This window comes from Molothrus aeneus, chromosome 14, assembly GCF_037042795.1.
Source record: "Molothrus aeneus isolate 106 chromosome 14, BPBGC_Maene_1.0, whole genome shotgun sequence".
NCBI classification, from domain to species: domain Eukaryota; kingdom Metazoa; phylum Chordata; class Aves; order Passeriformes; family Icteridae; genus Molothrus; species Molothrus aeneus.
In genome coordinates, this window is record NC_089659.1 from 553204 (window position 1) to 572086 (window position 18883).

Consider the following 18883-nt stretch of genomic DNA (forward strand, 5'->3'; position numbering starts at 1 on the left):
GCCCACCCCTGTGACCCTGCTTGTGCCATCTTGTCCAGCCCTGAGGCGACCAAGCCAACGGCGACAGTGAGGAGATGGATTTGGGCAGATTATAATTCTGGGGCAAAAGCTGGAGGATTTGGTGTGAGAAGATGCAGGGCAGCCAACCATGGATGTCCCCGCGGGTGCTAGCAGCGGGGTGACCATGAGCACATCCCACCTGGGTGTGATGCCGAGCCGGGAGGACCTGCGGATACAGGGGACATCCCAGACCAAGTGTACCGCATAGGGCTTGGCTACCATGTCCCAGCAGGATGAGCAGGCACGGGGGTGGGCACGACGGAGGGGTTGGGGTTTGTCACTTTCTCCATGGCGGGGACACACGATGCCCATGTGCAGATGGCCAAAGGGCAACATCACCGAGGGGCGGCAGCACTGCCGAGGGGAGGCAGGGCACGGGCAGCATCACCGAGGGGCGGCACGGCCGAGCAGTGTCAGGGCGCAGGCACCGTCCCCACCCAGGGGCCCCGGGCAGGGCAGCAGCTCGCTGGAGGGTTTCCTTCCTCCTGCCCCAGCCCGCGCTTCGCCAGCCACCCCGAGCACGGCTGCAAGCGCCTCTCATGTGACCGCCGGCTTCCTGTGCGCTCCCGGCTCGGTGCCGGTGCCGCGGGACGAGACGGGACGGGCCGGGCCGCGCTCGCCGCTGCTGGACGCTGAGCCCTCGCCACCGGCCCCAGGCCATGCTGCGCCGCAAGCCTTCCAACGCCGGCGACAAGGAGCCGGGACACAGGAAGGTGAGTCCTGGCGGAATCCAGGAGCCCTCAGCACCGCAGACATCCCGGCGCATCCAGAGCTGTCCGAGCCTGGGCTGCCGTGGGATGCTGAGCAGGAAGGCTGGGGCAGGGCCCCGGGGGCTGGGATCGCACGGCAGCTGCCCTGCCATCAGTTCGTCTCTGCTGCCATCAGCCACCGTGGCCTCGCCAGTGCGTGGTCCTGGCCTTGTCTGCCTCCCACTCTGCCTGCCATCCTGTTGGGACCTGTGGCTGGGATGCACAGCCCCCGGGATCCACATGGGTGCCAGCTCAGGTGCCGGTGGGACGCGCAGAGCTCTGCTGGGGGCGGCTGTGCCCCCCGCCCCGCCATGGCCTCCCCGGGCGTGGGCGGCCGCCTGTCATTTCCTGGGGGCCATGGCTGCGGTGGCGGCTGTGCAGCTCTTGCGCAGCAAGGTGCTGCGGTCGGGGCCGCAGCTTCGTCACGTGCGCCAGCCGCTTCCTCCGGCAGCCCTGTTGCGAGGTGCGAGCCACAGGAGCACAGCTGCCAGTGCCACGGCCTCTCGAGAGCCCCCTGCGTGCCACGGCCGTGTGCCACCCTGTGGCTGAAGTCTGGAGGCTGAAGTCACCAGTGGGGGCCAAAACTGGCTCCTCATCCCCCGCCAGGTCTCGCACCAGCTGGCATTTCAGCTCTTGCCAAGCTTTGCTGGGCTGGCATCAGCATCAGCAAGTCACCACGGGGAGCAGGGGCAGTGCCTGGTGGCAGGGTCCTGCCCATGACAGGCACAAATCCTGCCATGGCAGCTCCTCTGTGCTGCCAAGCTCCTCCAGGAAACCTGGGTGAAGTCCCCTCCCTGCACGGGGGTGGCCCATCCAGCCGGGCCAGTCCCAGTGGGCATCCCCTGCCCTTGCCCAGTGACAGCCATTCTCACTTCCCCCTCCTGCTCTGCTCCGGGAGAGCCCGGCCCCCCTGACTCACATCTCACTGCCAGGCTCTCCATGGCTCCTCCAGCCCCGGGGCACTTCTGTCTCAGAGCTGTTTTATCTCAGCAGTGAAGCCCTGGGAGGTTCAGTGGACCTGGATGTGGTGGATTCAGGCACTGGGGTGGGAGCAGGGCAAAAGCCAGCATCCAGTCTGCACAGATGCACCTGGAGCTGGCATGAAGCCACAGTGGGTGTGCAGCTGGGTGTGGCTTCGTGAGCCAGCCCTCTGCAAGGAATGGCAAAACCAAGTGCTCAGGGTGCTCGGTGGAGCTAATGAGAAGGAGAATAAAGAGGGAACAGCACAGGGCCAGGCTGTGCAGGGCTGGGAAAGGCCTCTGCCACCACAGGAGCTGGCAGAGCTGCTTGAGAACAGGAATCCCTGGTTGTGGTGATGGCAGAGCAAGCACTGTGGTGTGTGCTCTGAGGGCCTCAGAGTGCTGGCAGTGGCAGCTGAGCTCACTGTGCCCCAGTGTGTGAGCACGCTGGTGCTGGCATCCAGAGATGAGGGACACCTGGCACCATGTGGCCATGCTGGCACCAAGGACGTTCCTGGCATAAAGAAACCCTTCCATGTGAGACAGGCACCTTAGGCCATGGAGAGAAAGGCAGGCAGGGGGCACAGCAAAGACTAAAAGGAGCAAGGGACAGAGAGGTGTACCAGAACTGAGATCCAAAATGAGCTTTGATGGCTTAAGCAGAAGGTAGCACCAAGCCAGCTGGTGATGCTGGGGGTGTGCTCTCTGGGCTATGGAGTGACACTCACAGGTGGAAAACACGGATTTGTGATGAATGCTCCAGGATTTCAGTCCTGCAGCTGACCCTGTGGGTAGCAGCAGGGCTGCTCTGGTGCTACCTGCCCTTCACTGCCTGCCCACCTGTGCTGAGAGGAGATGCAGAGCTCTGTGTGCCTCCACGTCCTGGCCCATGTGCCAGGGTGGCATCATGGCACAGCCCTGGGCTGCTCCCGGCATGGCAGTGCCAGGCTCCACACTAGAGCATCCCTGCCCTGGGAATGCTGTGCCAAGCAGCTGCACAGGCACCAAGAGCTCCACATCCCAGTTCTGGGGGGTTGATGACACATGGCAGCTCCTGGAAGAGAGCAAAAAACTCTTCCCAGCACTGGCATTACCCTGGGATTGGCAGAGCAGCTCAAAGAGCAGAGAGGAGCTGGGGCAGGGAATGCAGGAAGAAACCCATATCACACCTTTCCATTTCCCCCCTCACACCTCTGCCCCTGCTCTCAGCTTTCCCTACAGCGTTCCAGCAGCTTCAAGGATTTCAACAAGTCCAAGGTCAGTTCCCCCGTGTCAAGCGAGGAGTTCAGCCTGGAGGAGAATGTGAGTTCCTAGCACCCTTGACACATCCTGCTCCCCTGGGAACAGCCCATTTCAGGGCTGGTTTCCTGAAACTCCTGGTCTTACCAGTGGCCTACATGTCATGGAGCAGCCCCAGAGCGTCAGCACTGGTGGCATTTGGGATCTCACAGTCCCTGTGTGACCCTGTTGAGGCTTGCCCAGGGTGGGGGGCTCTGCCTTCACTCTCCATCCCTCTGGCAGATCCCTGAGGATGATGCCAGCAGTGCCAGTGCTGAGGAGGGCGCGCGGAGCAGCGGGACCAAGCTGGGCAGGAAGTGGCGGGCGGTCATCTCCCGCACCATGAACCGCAAGATGGGGAGGATGGCTGTGAGAGCGCTGGCCGAGGGCAAGGTGAGCAGGAGGCGTGGGGACACAGACAGGTGAGTGGGGGACAGCTCCCCCTCCCTCGGCCTGACCCCGGTACCCCCAGCAGGGAGAGGTGGAGGCAGAGAGGCCATGCCCCCTGTCCCCAGCCAGCAGCGTGGAAGAGCAGAGCCATGACAAGGTGCCCCTGTCGTACCTGGAGCTGGAGGAGGAGGAGGATGGGCGCCCAGCCCTCGGACGCCAGATGTCCAGCGGTGAGGCCAGCCCCGATGGGACACTGGTCCCACATCCCCAGCCGGGCATATCCTGCTTGACCCCCTCCTCTCGGCAGGCAGCGACATTCCCAGCCCTGGCGATCCCAGGGACAGCCAGCAGCTGGAGGAGACCGTCCCAGCCTACACTGGCCCCTTCTGTGGCCGGGCCCGTGTCCACACCGACTTCACCCCCAGCCCCTATGACAAGGACTCCCTGAAGCTGCGGGTGAGCCATGGTCACTGTGGCCCTGGGGAGGGAGGGAGGGCAGCTGTGGACCCCCTGAGTTGGGAGTGTTCCCTGGCTGTCCCCAAGCCTGTGCCCCTCACCATCCCATGTCCCTTGGCCTAGAAAGGGGACATCATCGGCATCATTGAGAAGCCACCTGTGGGCACCTGGACCGGGCTGCTCCACAACAGGGTGGGCTCCTTCAAGTTCATCTACGTGGATGTGATCCCTGAGGAGACGGTCCCTGCCCGCAGGAGCCGGAGCTCCAGCCGGAACAAGCGCCTCAAGCCCAAGACCCTCCATGAGCTGCTGGAGCGCATCAACCTGCAGGTGAGGGACAGGGGCTGTGGGGGACAGCAGCACCCCGCTGTCCAGGGACCCAGCACCCAGCAGCACCCAGCACGGGACCAGCAGTGTGACCAAGCCCTCTCCCCTTCACTATCCCCCACCTTGTGGGTCCTTCCACCAAGCACCCAGGGGCACAGAGGGGACATGTAGGGCATTTCTTGGTAATGTGGGCTAAGTGCCCACCGTGGACCCACTGAGGGGGGAGCTACAGGCCATCACTGGGGGTCAGGAGGAGCCAGGGGAGCCACCCATGCCCTGCTCACCCCTACCCCCACCCCCCACCCAGGAACACACCCCCACCCTCCTGCTGAATGGGTACCAGACCCTGGAGGACTTCAAGGAGCTGCGGGAGACCCACCTGAATGAACTGCACATCATGGACCCCCAGCACCGCGCCAAGCTGCTGACGGCTGCCGAGCTCCTCCTGGACTATGACAGTAAGAGTCCTGGGGAGGGGCGGGGACCCTGACTGGGTACCCCAGCAGCACCACTAACACCACGGCCCCTTTCCCAGCAGCCAGTGAGCCAGAGGATGGTGACAGCACTGAGGCCCTGCCATCACCCTCAGAGCCCAAGGGGGACATTCCCCGGGACTCCGGCTGCTTCGAGGGATCAGAGACCCTGGATGGCAGCCGGGAGGAGGCCGAGCTGGGGGGTCCTGAGGAGCAGCTGGCGGGTCCTGAGGAGCAGCTGGCGGGTCCTGAGGAGCAGCTGGGGGGTCTCTCCATGGCAGAATCCCCCTGAGCCCACCAGCACCGCCACTTTCCACTCTGGCCCTAATAGGGGAGCTGGATTGGAGGGGATGGCTGCTGGTGGGGGACAGGGGAGCCCCAGTGGTGGCACCTCAGGGCCCAGCTTGGCCCCTGCACCAGAGCCAGATGCTGGGTGGGCATGAGGTGCTCCAAGACATTTTGCATGGCACTGCCTGGCACCACTGCCCCGAGGCAGGGACTCTGGGCATGCTGGGGCATTGCACTCCCTGCCAAGACACCACAGGCATTGGCTGCTTTCCCCAGGTTTGCCAGCAGGCTCAGGAAGGGAGCTAGGGATGGAAGCTGTGTGTGCAGGCAACTGAAGCCTGCCTAGGACACTGTCACTTCTCAGCATGGACACCCAGAGACCCCTCCCCCCCCGTCACCTGCCATGGGGGACAGCAAGATGCAAATAACATAGCTAAGACACCCTGGAAGTGTGAGATGGAGAGTCCTGGAAATGCACAGGGAAGAGGGAAGAGGCAGCTGGCTTGGGGCAGCACAGAAACGCAGGGGCTACAGCTCAGCCATTTTCAAACCAATTAAGTTTCCTTCATTGTTTTAAAATTAAAAAAAAATAATAAGAAGAAAAAAATAAAGAACACCCAGCCCTCACCCAACCCCCTTCCTTCCTTCTGGAGACCCTGACCCATGCAGGCAGGTCCCGGCAGGCAGCACTCCACACACCTCATGGAACAGGGAGCAGCAAAGCCAAAATACCCAATTTTCCGCACTGAATTGGAGTTTTGGTCAGTAGCGCGTTGGGACGACTCCCACGGGGTGGGGCACAGGAGCCCTGTCCCCGGAGGATGGAACAGGATGGGGCTGGGCTGGCTGGGGGCCGTGGCAGGGCGGCAGGGGCTCTTTTCCAGCCACATTCCAACGGAGAGCAGCTGTGGCAGCTCTGCCCTCTCACCCAGGAGAAGGGGCCCCGCACTGCGGGAGAGGGGGCAGTGCCGGTGCCACGTTCAACCACACCCCTCGCTGCCAGCCAGGAGCATCACGGACACACAGACGGGACTGGCCTGTCAGGACGCCCCCCAGCAGCCACCACACACCTGCCGGGAGGAACTGAATGAGTGAGTGCCCAGCACTGTGACAAGGGACCCGGAGCTGCCAGGGCACAGAACGGCCTCTCCTCCACCAGCGACCTCTGCGGGGATCCCAGAGGTGTGAGGGTCCTGCCAGTGCAGGACAGGGACTGTGGAGTGGGGGAGCCCTGCCACGGCACAGAGCTCTCCTGCCATCCCCCCAGCCTCTCCTCCTCTGTTGAGGACACACAAGCCTAGCCCTAGGCAGCTGGTACAATCCTAGGAAGATCCAAGGCTCCCAAAGCCAGTCTAGGATGGCTGAGAACAGCAGAGCAAGGCAAAGGGGGGACATGGGGATGCAATGACACAACACAGATTGGGGCTGAGGTTCTGCAGAGCTGCTGTGCCACAGCTGGGGAGGGCTCAATGCAGACACCCAGAAACAAATGCAGCCCCAGCACCAGCCAGGAGCCAGTGGCACAGGCACACAGGCAAACCTTTCCCTGCAGCTGTCCACCTTGGCTGCCTTCTCCCTCCCTCAAAGCCCAGGGTGATGTGAGCACCAGAGCAGATGGAAGGAGGGTCGCCTCATAGCTGCTGCCTTGTTACATCATGCAGAAAGGAGCACAGGAAGACAGCTACCTAAAAACCGCTGCCAGCAGAACTCCTTCCCACTTGTTTGGGTCCTTGGGGCACCAAAACGTCTCCTGACAAGCCTTGCCACACCAACCACAAAACAACGCCACGGATTAGAGGAAGGAGGGAGGAGGGGAGAGAGGACATTGCTGCCACGATTGCTTTCCCTTTCCTTGGGGATTCCTCAGCAGAAGGTCGCAGGCTGGCCCTGACAGCCTCACCCTGTCAGAGCTGGGCCCGGGCAGAGGGGACAGCCCCAGCCCTGAGCTGGGATGGAGCATCCAGGACAGCCCACAGAGCCAGAGGCCTGGCCCTAGGCAGACCTGGTGCTGGCAGTGCCCCACGGTGACCGGGGGGTGCCACCGCGCAAGGCCAGCGCTGCCCGCACCGTGGTGAGTAATGACTAAAGCAAAATGGCCATGGGGAAGCAGGTGCCTGCCATCCAGCCCTTCTCCTCTCCTCCACCACTTCCAGCTTCGATTAGACAAAACAACAAAGTTCTCCTTTCCAAGCAGATGCTAGTGCTCCTCTCGCCCAGCGTCCAGGGGGGGCACCGGGAGCTCCCCAGGCATTCGCTGCTTCTCCTCTGGCATCTCGGCGTCACTCACAGATGGGGCAGGGACCTGGAGAGAGAGGACAGAGTGACCTGCAGGGACACCCCCAGTGCAGAGCGCAAGCACACAGGCCCCACCGCTCCGCTTCCACCTCCAGCTCCACTAGCAGCAGTCTCAGGTGTGCTTGGGAAAATGAGAAACTAAAATCAGGGGCCACCCAACAGGCAACATAGCAGCTTCAGGAAGAACTGGAGCACTGGACTGCTCCAGCAGAAGGTGTCTTGGACTGTGTCCACCAGGGAAGGGCAGCTCATGCCCAAGCAGGAGCAAGCCAAGGCATTTCCCACCATGTTATTGGAATAATTTAGGTGGGAAGGGCACTCTGGAAGTCTCCTGTCAAACTGTGTCCTTAATGCAGACTAATTTCAAACACAGGAGGCTGCTCAGGGCCACAGCAGCTTTCTCCACAGACAGAGATCCCAGGGACAGCCCTGCAGCTCACACGCAGAACCAGAACAAGATGTCTGCAACCTCTCAGCCCTCCCCAGCCCTGCCGAGCTCCATGGGCAACAGCTCCTGAGTGCTCTCATGGCAGGACTGATCTCCAAAACAGCAGCCAGCTGTGATCTCCTTTTAGGAAATCCAAGGAAACCAAGACGCTGGTTTCCAAGGTTAGAGCAAACAAGCTTTTCAGCAGCAGCCTCTCACATGACCCCTCGCGTAGTTTTGTCCTTCCTAAGTCACACTCTGAGCTTTCTTCCACTCTCCCAGAGCCCCCCCAGCTCCCAAGGGGATCACTCACAGCACTGGGGGGAAGAATGCTGCCATCCTGCTGCTTCATGCCACCCTCCTGGGCCTGCCCAGGGCCCTGAGTGGCCAGGGGCTCCTGCGTGCCGGGTCCCTGCGGGCACGACCCCTCCTGAGCTGTGCTCTCCTCCTGCTGCAGGATGCCCCGTCTGTCCAGGACACTGCAAGAACACAACCACGCCATCAGACACCCATGTCTCCCCAAATCCCACCTCTCTTCCCAGCAGAAGTGCTGGTGGAAGACAAAGGTCAAGGCCCCTCAAGAGCTCACCTGGGGGGCAGGGGCCCGCAGAGCACCTCGCAGCAGTTCTTCACTATGTTGCCGTGGCTGTAGGGATTCTGCACACGGTTCTTCCCAGTCCAGGACCCCTTAATCTGAAATAGTTGGGCACAAACTCAGGTTTACTCCAAGGCCACCCTGCCCCAGCCCCCAGATCCCTGTGTTCTGCTCAGCCTTGACACACTGAGAAACACCGACAGCTCAGAGGAAGAGGAAGGCTCTACTTACGTCTTCGTTGGTTGTCTGATTCAGTGCCACCAGGAAGGTGTGGAACCCAGTTAACCCCACCACCGACCACAGCGTGAAGAAACAGATGAGCACCTCCAGTACAGTGAGAACAGTTAAGGACGGGAACAGCCTGAGAGCAGGCCCAGCCCACCTGTTACTGCCCCCACAAACATCAGCTTCTCTTCCTCTCCTAGCCACTGTTTTCTGTTCCCGAGAGCCAAGAAACTGCTCCCCACATTGTCATCCAGGGGAAAACGCTCGGAAAGACTCAGAGTGGTCTAAGCAGCCACTCCACAATGCAGCTCCCACTAACCCCCAATGGAGAAGTGGAGGAGTGGAGAAGTCAAGCACTTGGGACCATGGAAGGATATGTCCCTGGGGTTTCCTTCAACGTGTTCAGAAACCCAATCTTCAGAGATTCTGCAATACAGAAAGAGATTTTTTTCACCTGGAACATCCCACTGAGTCCAGCTCCCTTTCCCACTCCCTAACTCTGGTTTCACACCACCACCTGTAGTCCTACTCCCTCCCTCCCAGCTCTCCAGCTCTCCGGGCAGACTCACTCAGTGCTACGTAGACGATGTTGAAGGTGAAGATGTAGATGGTGAGGAGGGAAAGCGAGAGGATGAAGAGGTAGAAGTAGCGGTAGTTCCTCTTTCCCACGCAGTTGCCCACCCAGGGACAGTGATGGTCAAAGCGCTCTGGGGAAGCCAAGATGAAAATCAGCACTGCCTGCCCACGTCTAGATCCTTGCCCCTGTGCTTCCACTTCAAAAATCCCCCAGGCTGACAAAAACTGCCAAGTTCAACCCTCTGCTCAGTCAGGACCTCATATCCTGGCCTCCTTTCAGGAGGTCAAAAAGTCCAAAATTGTTTTATAATGAGTCATTTTGCACATTAAGAGAGAATTTGAGCTTGACCCCCCCCATGTGTCTTCTCTCCCTGGAGTACAACAGCCACAGCACATGGGTTAGATGAAGGCCTGGGAGTCCCCATGTTCTTACCCTGGAATAATCAGGAGAAGGTTCAACAAACTGCATAAACACACAAAGGCTGGGAATCTGAAGAGGAGGAAAGGGGTCCAAAAGGACAGGATTTCTGCCTGGAGCAGTGATGCTGAACATGAGCCAGTTACATACACAGAAGGAAGACAACAACCAGGGCACCCCAGGGAATGGCACAATCTCTGTGCTGATGAAGGATCTGCTGTCACCTGAGACACAACTCTCCACTGGAACCCTCCAGTCCTGCAAGGCCAGAGTCCAGTGGGATTCAAAAATGGGCTGCACATGTACACACAGCAGCTGGACTCAGTTATTGCCAAAGTCCTGGCAAAGAGGAAGCACCTGGCTCCAGGTTCTGAGCAAACCTCAAGCTCCTCGAGCACAAGACGAGGCAGCCTGGACACTGCAGCAGCCCAGAGCCACCCAGCAGGAGCCTGGGCACGGGTCTGTCCCTGTGCCAAGGCTCTCCGTGAGGAGCAGGGCCAGGCCAGGCCCAGCACCACTCACCCACGCAGTTGTCGCAGATGCTGCAGTGCGAGGCGCGGGGCGGCCGGAAGATCTTACACGTGTAGCAGTACTTGAGCTTCACAATCTGATTGTTGATCTGGAAGTTCTTGATGCGCGGGGGCGGGCGCTGACCCTGCGGCACGGTCCCGTTGGTGGCCTCTGCCAGAGAGAACCGGGCACAGGTCGGAACTGCTGCTACAACATGACAGGCCTCAAACAACAACTCGCTTCCCTGCCTTTCCTCCCAGCGGGATCGGAGCCCGCTGGCTCTGGAGCTGGAGGCTGCAGCTCTGCTCACGCAGGCCAGAGCCAACCTGGCAGCTTGGAGGCAGGAAAAGGGATGCCAGAGCTTTCATGGACATGTTGAGAGTGGGCTGGGTGTTATCACCTGCATCCACCAAACCTCCTCTCTCCCTGAAGGATCAAGGGGACCGCTCCAAGCTTTCTGCACCCCTTCTCAAAAGCAAACTGAGTTTGTATGTACACGGCTATGGGAGAGGAAGCAGCAGGTGAAATGGCTCCCAGAGAGGGACGCAGGTACAACATGCTGCCTTCTTGAAACTTGACCAAGTACGGTGAGCCAGCAGATTGGGGCAATCCTCACTTTTGGAGGTCCAGCCAGGAAGATAAGCTCTTGCAGGGACTGTAACCTAGAAATATGCCATAAATAGGGAGGCTTTTCCATCCCTCACCAGCTTGGCCACTCCACACTCACTCACCAATCTCCATCTCAATGAAGGCTGCCTCATCAGGCAGGGCCCTCGGGATCACGCCAGGGTCGCTGAAGCTCGTCCGCAGCAGCGTGGCCATGGCGAACAGGAAGAGAACTGCTGCAAACACGGGGATGGCCGGGGAGAGCTGGACCGCCAGGTACCGGCACCTGCGGACACGGGGCAGGAGACAATGAGTCAGAGTCTCATCTCCTGGCACAGCGTCAGAGCCCGGGCACTCCGCAGCACTGCTCAGATCTGGAGCAGAGAAGCTGTTCAGAACATCCTTCTGATCCCATCACCACAGGGGAACACTCCTGGGGCAGCTCCAACAACCAGGCACCATCACAGCATCTCCACGTTTTCCACCAGCTAGGCACAGATATTTCCCAGCATTTGTTCTGTTTTCAGCTCCCATTTTAAGCAATGCCAGAAACACAACCAGGCAGCGGGAGAGACCTTGTCCATTACATTCCTGCTGCCAAGGAATGGGCCAGACCACTGGGAGAAGCACCCAAGGCCTGGTCAGGGACCCCATACCTGGAAAGCTGGAAGAAGGAATAGAAGCCTGTGGGGATAGTGGGAATCTCTAGCTAACCCCTAAAGAGCAGGAGCTTCCCATATCACAGAAATTATTGGGATTAAGTGGATCCTGTACTTCTTAGGAATGGATTCCTGTGAAAGTGCAACATTCCCATGCAAGAAGACATCTGGCTTCCTTTGGCTTTCCTGAGACAACAGACTAGAACACTCCAAATAAAGCAGAAAGGCTCCTGCTTCAACACTCCCCCAGCTCAAAGGGGAACAAGGTTTGTATCCTCCATAAATACAACAAGGCCCAATGAGGAGTTTATGGTGCTGATCCTGCTGATAGAGAATGCAAAGGGAGCACGGGACTCATCTCACCATGGCCGTGCTGCTCCTGGACACTCACAGCCATGTCCCCAGAGGTGCTGCAGCCCTAGCCATGTGGGAGGCCTGGGCAGAAGTCACATTTTAGAGACATACTGGGCTGAAAAAATCCATATTTTACCCTGATTCCTTCAGAAAACCCTACTGATGTTGGGGTGAAGTTCCTATGGAGCTTTGCTATGGTTTAAGGGAAACCTCACCTAAATCCCACCACTTGTGTCATATCTCACCACTCCTCGCACGTATCCCTCCTCCAGCCTCCTGATGCAGCTGGGCACCCAGGCTTTCAGGCACTTGGCTTTCTAGAATCCACCCTTTATTCCTGCTGGTGAGGGATGGATCCAACCCAGACTCCTACTGTTCCACTGTTACTTTCCATGCAAGCATCAGGCTACTGCGGTGAGGGGCCAGGGATTATCCTCCTTGGGGGGCTGCCATCCCAAGCAAGGCCATTTCCATTACCTCCACAGCACTATTTAATTCTGGACAGCATTCCCACCACAGATTCCCCAAACACAATGCAGTTTCCAGCTCCAGCTGGCAGCACCAGGCTCCGCAGGCCCACTGCAGAAACATTTCCTGGGCCATTGCCTGACTCCAGCGCTGTCCCCCACGTGTGGCAGGGACAGAAGGCCTGCACACTGAAGTTACAGCACACTTCAGTCACAGCTGCAACACCAGAAGCCCACAGCAACACAAAGGGCCTGGGCCTTAAACCAACATCCTTCACTTCAGACACTGCACACTCTGCTGTTCCCCAAAACAATGTCCCTGTGCCCAGCCCTGGCCACAGACGAAGAACTGGAGTGCCGAGCTTATCATCTTCAGGCAGCCTAAGATAACTTTGCATTCCCTCTGCAAGGGCAAAGTCCAGGGACAGCTGCAAGTCAGTCAGCAAGTAAACAAAAGCCTTGGAGCCCATTTGGGGTAGAAGTATGGGGTTAGGAAGATGGAACATGGATTTAGGTGCAGGTCAGCCTCTTCTCCCAGGCAATCAGTGACAGGACAAGAGGACACAGCCTCAAGCTGTGCCAGGGGAGGTTCAGGTTGGACATCAGGAGAAGGTTCTCCATAGAAAGGGCTGTCAGGCATTGGAAGGGGCTGCCAAGGGAGGTGGTGAACCACCCATCTCTGGAGGTGTCCAAGGAACAATTGGATGTGGCACTCAGTGTTCTGGTCTGGTTGACAATGTGGTTACCAGTGACAGGACTTGATGGTCTTGGGGGGTCTTTTCCACCCTAAACGATTCTGTGATTATTCCTTTAAGAGCTGGACACTGCCTGCCCCAAAAGGCTGCAGCCTGACCCTTGTCCAGCTTTTGGAACTGCTGTGACAACATGAACCTGTTGTGGGTTTAAATATGGATCCATGAGCTGTGTTAAAGCTGAGCCACAGCTCTCCTGCTTCCACACAGGCTTAGCTTAGCTCCCCTTAGCTGGGCTGGTGTCTGTGGCCCCTTGCAGGCGAGGGCAGAGGTGAGAGCCAGAGGAGCTCCCACCACGGTGAAACTGCATTGCCAGGCCTAGCATGGAGCCCAGTGTGGAGCCCCCACTTTCCGTGCTGATGGGGCCTCACTCTTCATGTGACTTCCAGGGAACTTGTCCATGGCAGGGAAAGCAGCCACCCAAGGTCCTGACTTGGTACTCAGGTACTCACTAGCACTGGGGTATCTTCAGCCTACGCCTTGTCTCTAAGATGATTTCACTGCTCAGGAACAGGCATTTAAAGACCTTTTGTTTGGGAGAGCTCAGAGCCAACAGAGATGCTCTGTTGGCCTGTGAAGATGCTGCTCCCCCATTCCCAGCACCATTTCTGTGCTCTGGAGCATTTTGTCACCAAAAAGCAGACAATAACAGCACTATCACAACTCATCATCACAGTGGGGTGGGCTGAGGCAGGAAAGCTGAACAAAGGGATCATTGGAATGGGGAGCAGGGGGAGAAGCAGCTGGGAGGTGCCATGAGTTATGGTGCTTGGCTGGTTATTCTGCACGCTGAGCAAAGCTCTGGAGGAAGGGAAAAGCCACAGGGACTGCACAGCCATGGCCACAGGGCAGGACATGCCCCAGGCAAGCCCCACCAGGGCTCAGCACAAGCTCCACAGTATCACTTACCCACATCTCACCTGCAAATCACCTGTTTAACCTTCCTCAGCTACAGCACAGCCACACTGTGTGCCTGTTCTGGTGCCAGCAGAGCTGTATCTTTCCCCAGTGCCTGACCCTCACTTCAGCCTGGCTGTGCTGGGTGCTCACACCAGGGAAGGGATGGTGTCTAGCAGCTACTGTGTTTGCAGTAAGCGTGGAAGCAGCTGCTCCAAAGCCCGGCCACACCACACCACACGACTGTGTCCAGGCCCTTTCCAGCAGCACCAGTCAGGGCTGGAGCTCTCCCGGGAACCTCTCCCTACCTGCCTGCAGTGACACATCAACTGTCAGCACACAGCATGTGTTTCTGACACAACTGAGGCAGGAGACAGGTATGTTATGCCAATGTCACTGCTCCTTTCCCAGCTAAAATCTCAAATCTCTGCACAGATAAATCACCCCAAGATCCACACAGGAACTGGGGTGCCACAGAGGATGTGGAGGCTGCAGAGAGGGCAAAGTCATCTCCTGAGAAGGAGCCCACATATGAAAAAAAGGTCAATCCAAACCCCAGGAGTGGCCACTTCCCCCAGAAACACAAACAAAACAAGCTGAACTCTGGACACCAAAAAGTTCACTTCTATTGAGAGAAATTACAGTGATTAAAAAGCATGAATTAACTCACATGTAAGTTTTGACCATGCTTGACACAGATTTAACCAGAGGTAACAGCAGCTCAGAGGCCCCTCTCTGAGTCTTGGGTCTCTGGGCTTTGGAAATCAAAACTGAAAAATAAAGTCACACAAAGGGCAATGTAGGTGTTTTCAACTCATCAGAAAACAAAGACATTTTCATCTCTACAAAGCTAAAAAAGTAGGAAAAAGAAAGTGGCAAATATGCCTGGGCACTGGAAAATCCAAGAGCAGCCCCTTCCCATGAGGAGCCAATGTTGCTGGTGCTATCATGCCTCTAACATCTACAGATGTCAAGTTTTGTGCTGAAAAGCCAGAGACAAAAGAAATCTCATTCCCTTCAGCTGAGCGTGGAACTCCAGGAGAGATAGGAACTGCAAAGGGAACTTCCAGCCTGAGAGCAAGCACTGCATCCCATCATCCCAGCTCCTAAAGGCATTTTTTACAAATGCTTTATCTGGTCTCCTCATGCTGGAACACCTCAAGCAGACAGCAGCTAAGTGCCCAACCACAGGGCTGACGTACCATTAGGAGTCTGAAATAATGCCAAGAGGATGTGAAACTGTATTTTATGGGACGTGTTATGGAGCAGACCCAGTTAAGCACGGGTCTCAGACTCTGCTGGAGCAGCCCCAGGCCGCGGGAGCTGCTCCCGTAGTGCTGAGAGGTGCCCTTGGGCAAAGGACTCCAGTGGTGGCTGCAGAGCCCTTCCCGAGAGCCAGCACAGCTCCGTCCCTCTGCCTTATCTACGAGGGAGGAGTCGGATCTCAGGTATAGCACTGAGTTCTGCCAGCCTCTGGCTCCTGTTTGCTCCTGGCTGGAGAGACTTCCCCAGTCCCAGAACACAGCGCTGCGGTTTGGGGATGAACACACAGAATTCCCACCCACAGGCTGAGGCGCTCAGCCCGCTCGCCTGTGGACACCGCGGAGCAGCTGGCAGCACTGGAGAAACTCGGGAGGAAAAAACAGCACCAGCAGCAGCCCCGCGAGTGCGACCATGGCTCCAGGGCTGGGAAGGAAGGGCTGCGGCTTTTCTGCCGCCGTGGGTGCCGGTCCCCACCGGCCTCAGCTGTAACCGGAGCCAGCGCAGCCCGGAGCGCCGGGATCGAGCCCAGCCCGGCGCAGGGCGAGCAGCCAGACAGATCCTGGCTCCAGGCACCCCGGAGCCGTGCTCAGACAAGGTGTGACTGCGCAAGTGATTCAGCTGAATGGAGCAGGCAGCACGGCACAGGCAGCCTGCAGTGAGGGGCAGCCAGGGAAAGGCTCCTCCGCCCACCGCCGGCTGCCGCGCTCCAAATCCAGACACCAACTTTAAGGGGGAAACCAGGAATTTCCATGCAAACACTAAAGAATCTGCCAAACGCCGAGACAAACGGACAACACGGTGAAAGATGGAGGCTGAGATCCTCACCCAGAGCTCCCTACACATGCAGGGCAGGCAAGGCTCCTGAGCAGCCAAGCTGCTTATCTCAGCCTGATCAGTGCAACAGAGACGTTGGGGAGTGCTTCCAGCTGGGAAGGCAACATTTCATCCCTATCTCAAATTCAAAAATCCCCCAAACAAGTTCAAAACAACCCACTCTCTTCCAAACAAAAAAACACTGAGGTGTTCTGCACTGGAAGAACCAAACGGGTATTTGGATTTTCCCAAACTTTTCCTCATCTCCCTTGGATGATTTAACCAAAATTCAGAAGTGATCCTGTTCCCAGCAGCATTCCCCCCACAGAGCCCACCCTCCGGGTCTAGGCACGGCCTGGATGTCTTGGTGCAAGCGACTCCTCCACAGGCCTCTGCCTGCCAGAGCATGGAAAGGGGCTTCTCAAGGAATTTTCAGTCACGTTCCTGACTAACCACAGCCTAGGTCTGGAAAACAGCCTCGGCTCACTCTGCCTTAGCGCAGCCACGGCAGAGCGGGATGTGGTTCACTCTCCTGCTATGGACAGGATCCACAGGGAGCCAGAGCAATTAAACCTCAAATCAGTGTTTCTGGTGCAGCAATAAGCGTTTCTGGAGCAGCAACACTTATTAGTTCTTCCTGTAAGGCAGGAAGGCTCAGCCCTTCCATTTTTCAGATGGAAAAAACCCCAAACATCAAACCAAGAGTGGGGTCAGTTGGTACCTCAGACTGAGCCAGGGATAATTTGGGCAGGAAACTAGGGAGAGACATGCTGGGCCAGGGAATGTGGAAACAAGTTCCCTGGCTTAGGAACGATGCTGAAGAGGACAGCATCTGGGCCAAGGGCTTTTTGGAACTGCAGGAATAGCCAGGGCTTAGCCAGCAAGCAGGTCCTTCCACTCGTTCTTCTTGGCTTTGTGACCTTTTCTATCATCCGACCCTGATTCAGCCCTTCTGCTGCCCAAAAATACAAACATGCCCAAGGAGACCAAAGAAGGGAAGTTTTTCAGTTGTTTAGCTGATCCAGGTTCATCCTCTAGCTACACAACAGAGGTATCCTGCCCCTTCCCACAGCATCAGCCCAGACAAACATATGCTTTTCCCTTTTTGCTTGTTATTTTTTGATTTTAGGATAAGTCTAAGGCCAGTCCAACTCCCCAGCCCAGCTCCCAGGGAGAGCTGAGGGGAGGGGGCAGATGCCTCTTTTTTATCAGGATCAAAGGTTTTGGCTGAAGGTCTTTAGGCTGCCAAGGTGATGTAAGGGGTGGTCGGATCCTTCCGAAACACCAGCATGGCTCCAGCTGCAGTGCAGCCTGGGGCTAGGGGTAGGTCAGTCTGGCAGGACCCCCAAGCTCATTCCTTATTAATCCTCCAGCTGGGGTCGCCCCCCTGGTGGGGCTGATGCGGGGGCTGCACATCCCTCTGTGGGTGGGGACACAGGCTGTGCCCCAGGGCTGCAGCAGCAGTAGTACCCTTGCACTCCGACTATCCTGGAGCCAGGAACACTCGGGACAAGGGACTGCCAAGTCCCAGACAGAAGGTGACCCACGGGGAAGCAGGGCCAGTGTCACCCCCCGGCAGGGCTCCGGCAGGGCCCATTACCCTCAAAACCTCCGGGGTCAGTCAGCTGAGGGTGAGGAAGCAGATCTGGACAGGGACAGCCACACTTCGTGCCAGGCTGCGCTGTGCCAGGCTCCCCTCCCTCTCCCGAGGCCCCGGGCACACGGGCCCATCCCCATGCCCGTCCCGTGGGGTCCCCGGGGAACTCACTCGAAGGCGAAGAAGAGGGCGCAGGTGCCGAGGATGAGGAAGAGTGTCAGGTAGAAGATGCCCTTCTGCCGGGCCATCATGATACGGCCGTCGCAGCAGAAGGTGTTCCTGCCCGGCAGCTTCTCCCATTTCCGAACCACCTTCTTCCTCGCCACCATCACCGACATGGCGGGGCCGTCACTGGGGCGGCAGCGGCCGCCGCACGTTCGGGCGCTGCTGCTGCTCCTCCGCCGCCCGCGCGCCCAGCATCATCGGGGCCCCGCGGGGCCGAGCTGGGCTGGGCCGGGCCGGCGGCTGCGGGAGAGGGAACGGGGAGAGCGCTCGGTCAGCACCAGGGCGGCGGCGGCACCGGCACGGGGGGGGGCGGCCGCCGTCGCCATGGAAATCCCGCGCCCGGGAGGGGCGTTGCCGTGGGAATCCACCAGGGAGGGGGAGCGGGGCGCGGCAGGAAGACCCTCGGCTGGGCGGCTCCGCAGCGGGAGGGGACGCGGCAGGGCCGGGCCGCACAGGGCAAGGCAGCCCCGGCTCTGCGAGCGTGCCGGGAGCCGGCGGGGAGAGAGCGGAAGGGAAGGGTTAGAGAGGAGACGGGAGAAGACGGCAAGGGAGGGAAGAGGACGGGAGGGGCCCGCGCCGCCGCTCACCAGATGCCGGTGCCGCTCGGGCCGCGCCGGTCGCTCCCACCGCGCCGGGAGGGGCCGCCACGCCTCGCGCCCGAACGGGGTGGGGCCGCCGCGGCCATTGGTCCCGCCGCGCCCTCCGCCCCGCCCTGCCGCTTCCCGCCTTTCCATTGGGCGCGTGCGCTGTCAGTCCGAGGCAGATCCTCCCACTGCGCCGCTTCTCGCCACTCCATTGGTCACCAGCGCTGTCACTTTGCAGGGACTCGTCCCTCCCCGCCGCTTCTCGCCGGCCCATTGGCCGTATGCGCTGCCACTCCGCGTGGTTGGCCCCGCCCTTGCGGACAAGGGAGGGCAGGGTGAGGGCGGGGCGGAGCCGGGTCGGGGTTGGGGGGTTGGGGGGTTGGGGGCGGGGCGGGGCGGGGCGGGGCGGGCGGGGGGCGGGGCGGGGGGGCGGGGCGGGCGGGGGGGGCGGGGCGGGCGGTGGCGGGGGGGCGGCCGCCGCTCCGGTTTGGTTCGGCTTGCCCCGGCCCTCCCAGCGTCTCCCGCCAGACCTCCTGGTGCAGCCCCCGGCGGGGCACGACCGGCACCGCCCTCCGTTCCTCTTTTTCGTTTTCTCTCACGGGATGCCCACAAGCACCGGGCTTCCCAGCCCCAGCGCCGC

At 59.2% G+C, this 18883-nt stretch overlaps 2 protein-coding genes across 5 annotated transcripts; one reads left to right on the top strand and one right to left on the bottom strand.

Moving 5' to 3' along the window:
- The first annotated feature begins 713 nt into the window (after nt 1-713).
- On the top strand, nt 714-5612 carry SASH3 (SAM and SH3 domain containing 3). Of its 4 annotated transcripts, none has more exons than XM_066559545.1 (8): nt 714-773; nt 2978-3070; nt 3290-3439; nt 3519-3666; nt 3744-3892; nt 4016-4222; nt 4527-4677; nt 4755-5612. In XM_066559545.1, the coding sequence occupies exons 1-8, from the start codon at nt 720-722 to the stop codon at nt 4982-4984; spliced, it is 1182 nt and encodes a 393-aa protein (XP_066415642.1). In that variant the 5' UTR covers nt 714-719; the 3' UTR covers nt 4985-5612. The 4 variants fall into 4 exon arrangements, with proteins under 4 accessions (XP_066415642.1, XP_066415643.1, XP_066415646.1 ...); XM_066559546.1 differs by having other exon boundaries at nt 4758-5612; XM_066559549.1 differs by having other exon boundaries at nt 3522-3666.
- ZDHHC9 (zinc finger DHHC-type palmitoyltransferase 9) lies at nt 5519-18279 on the bottom strand. The gene is made up of 10 exons (XM_066559550.1): nt 18247-18279; nt 17606-17899; nt 10758-10918; nt 10039-10197; nt 9092-9229; nt 8900-8948; nt 8529-8631; nt 8292-8395; nt 8016-8181; nt 5519-7282 (listed from the first exon to the last, which is right to left on the bottom strand). The coding sequence occupies exons 2-10, from the start codon at nt 17770-17772 to the stop codon at nt 7178-7180; spliced, it is 1152 nt and encodes a 383-aa protein (XP_066415647.1). The 5' UTR covers nt 17773-17899; nt 18247-18279; the 3' UTR covers nt 5519-7177.
- Nucleotides 18280-18883: the final 604 nt, after the last annotated feature.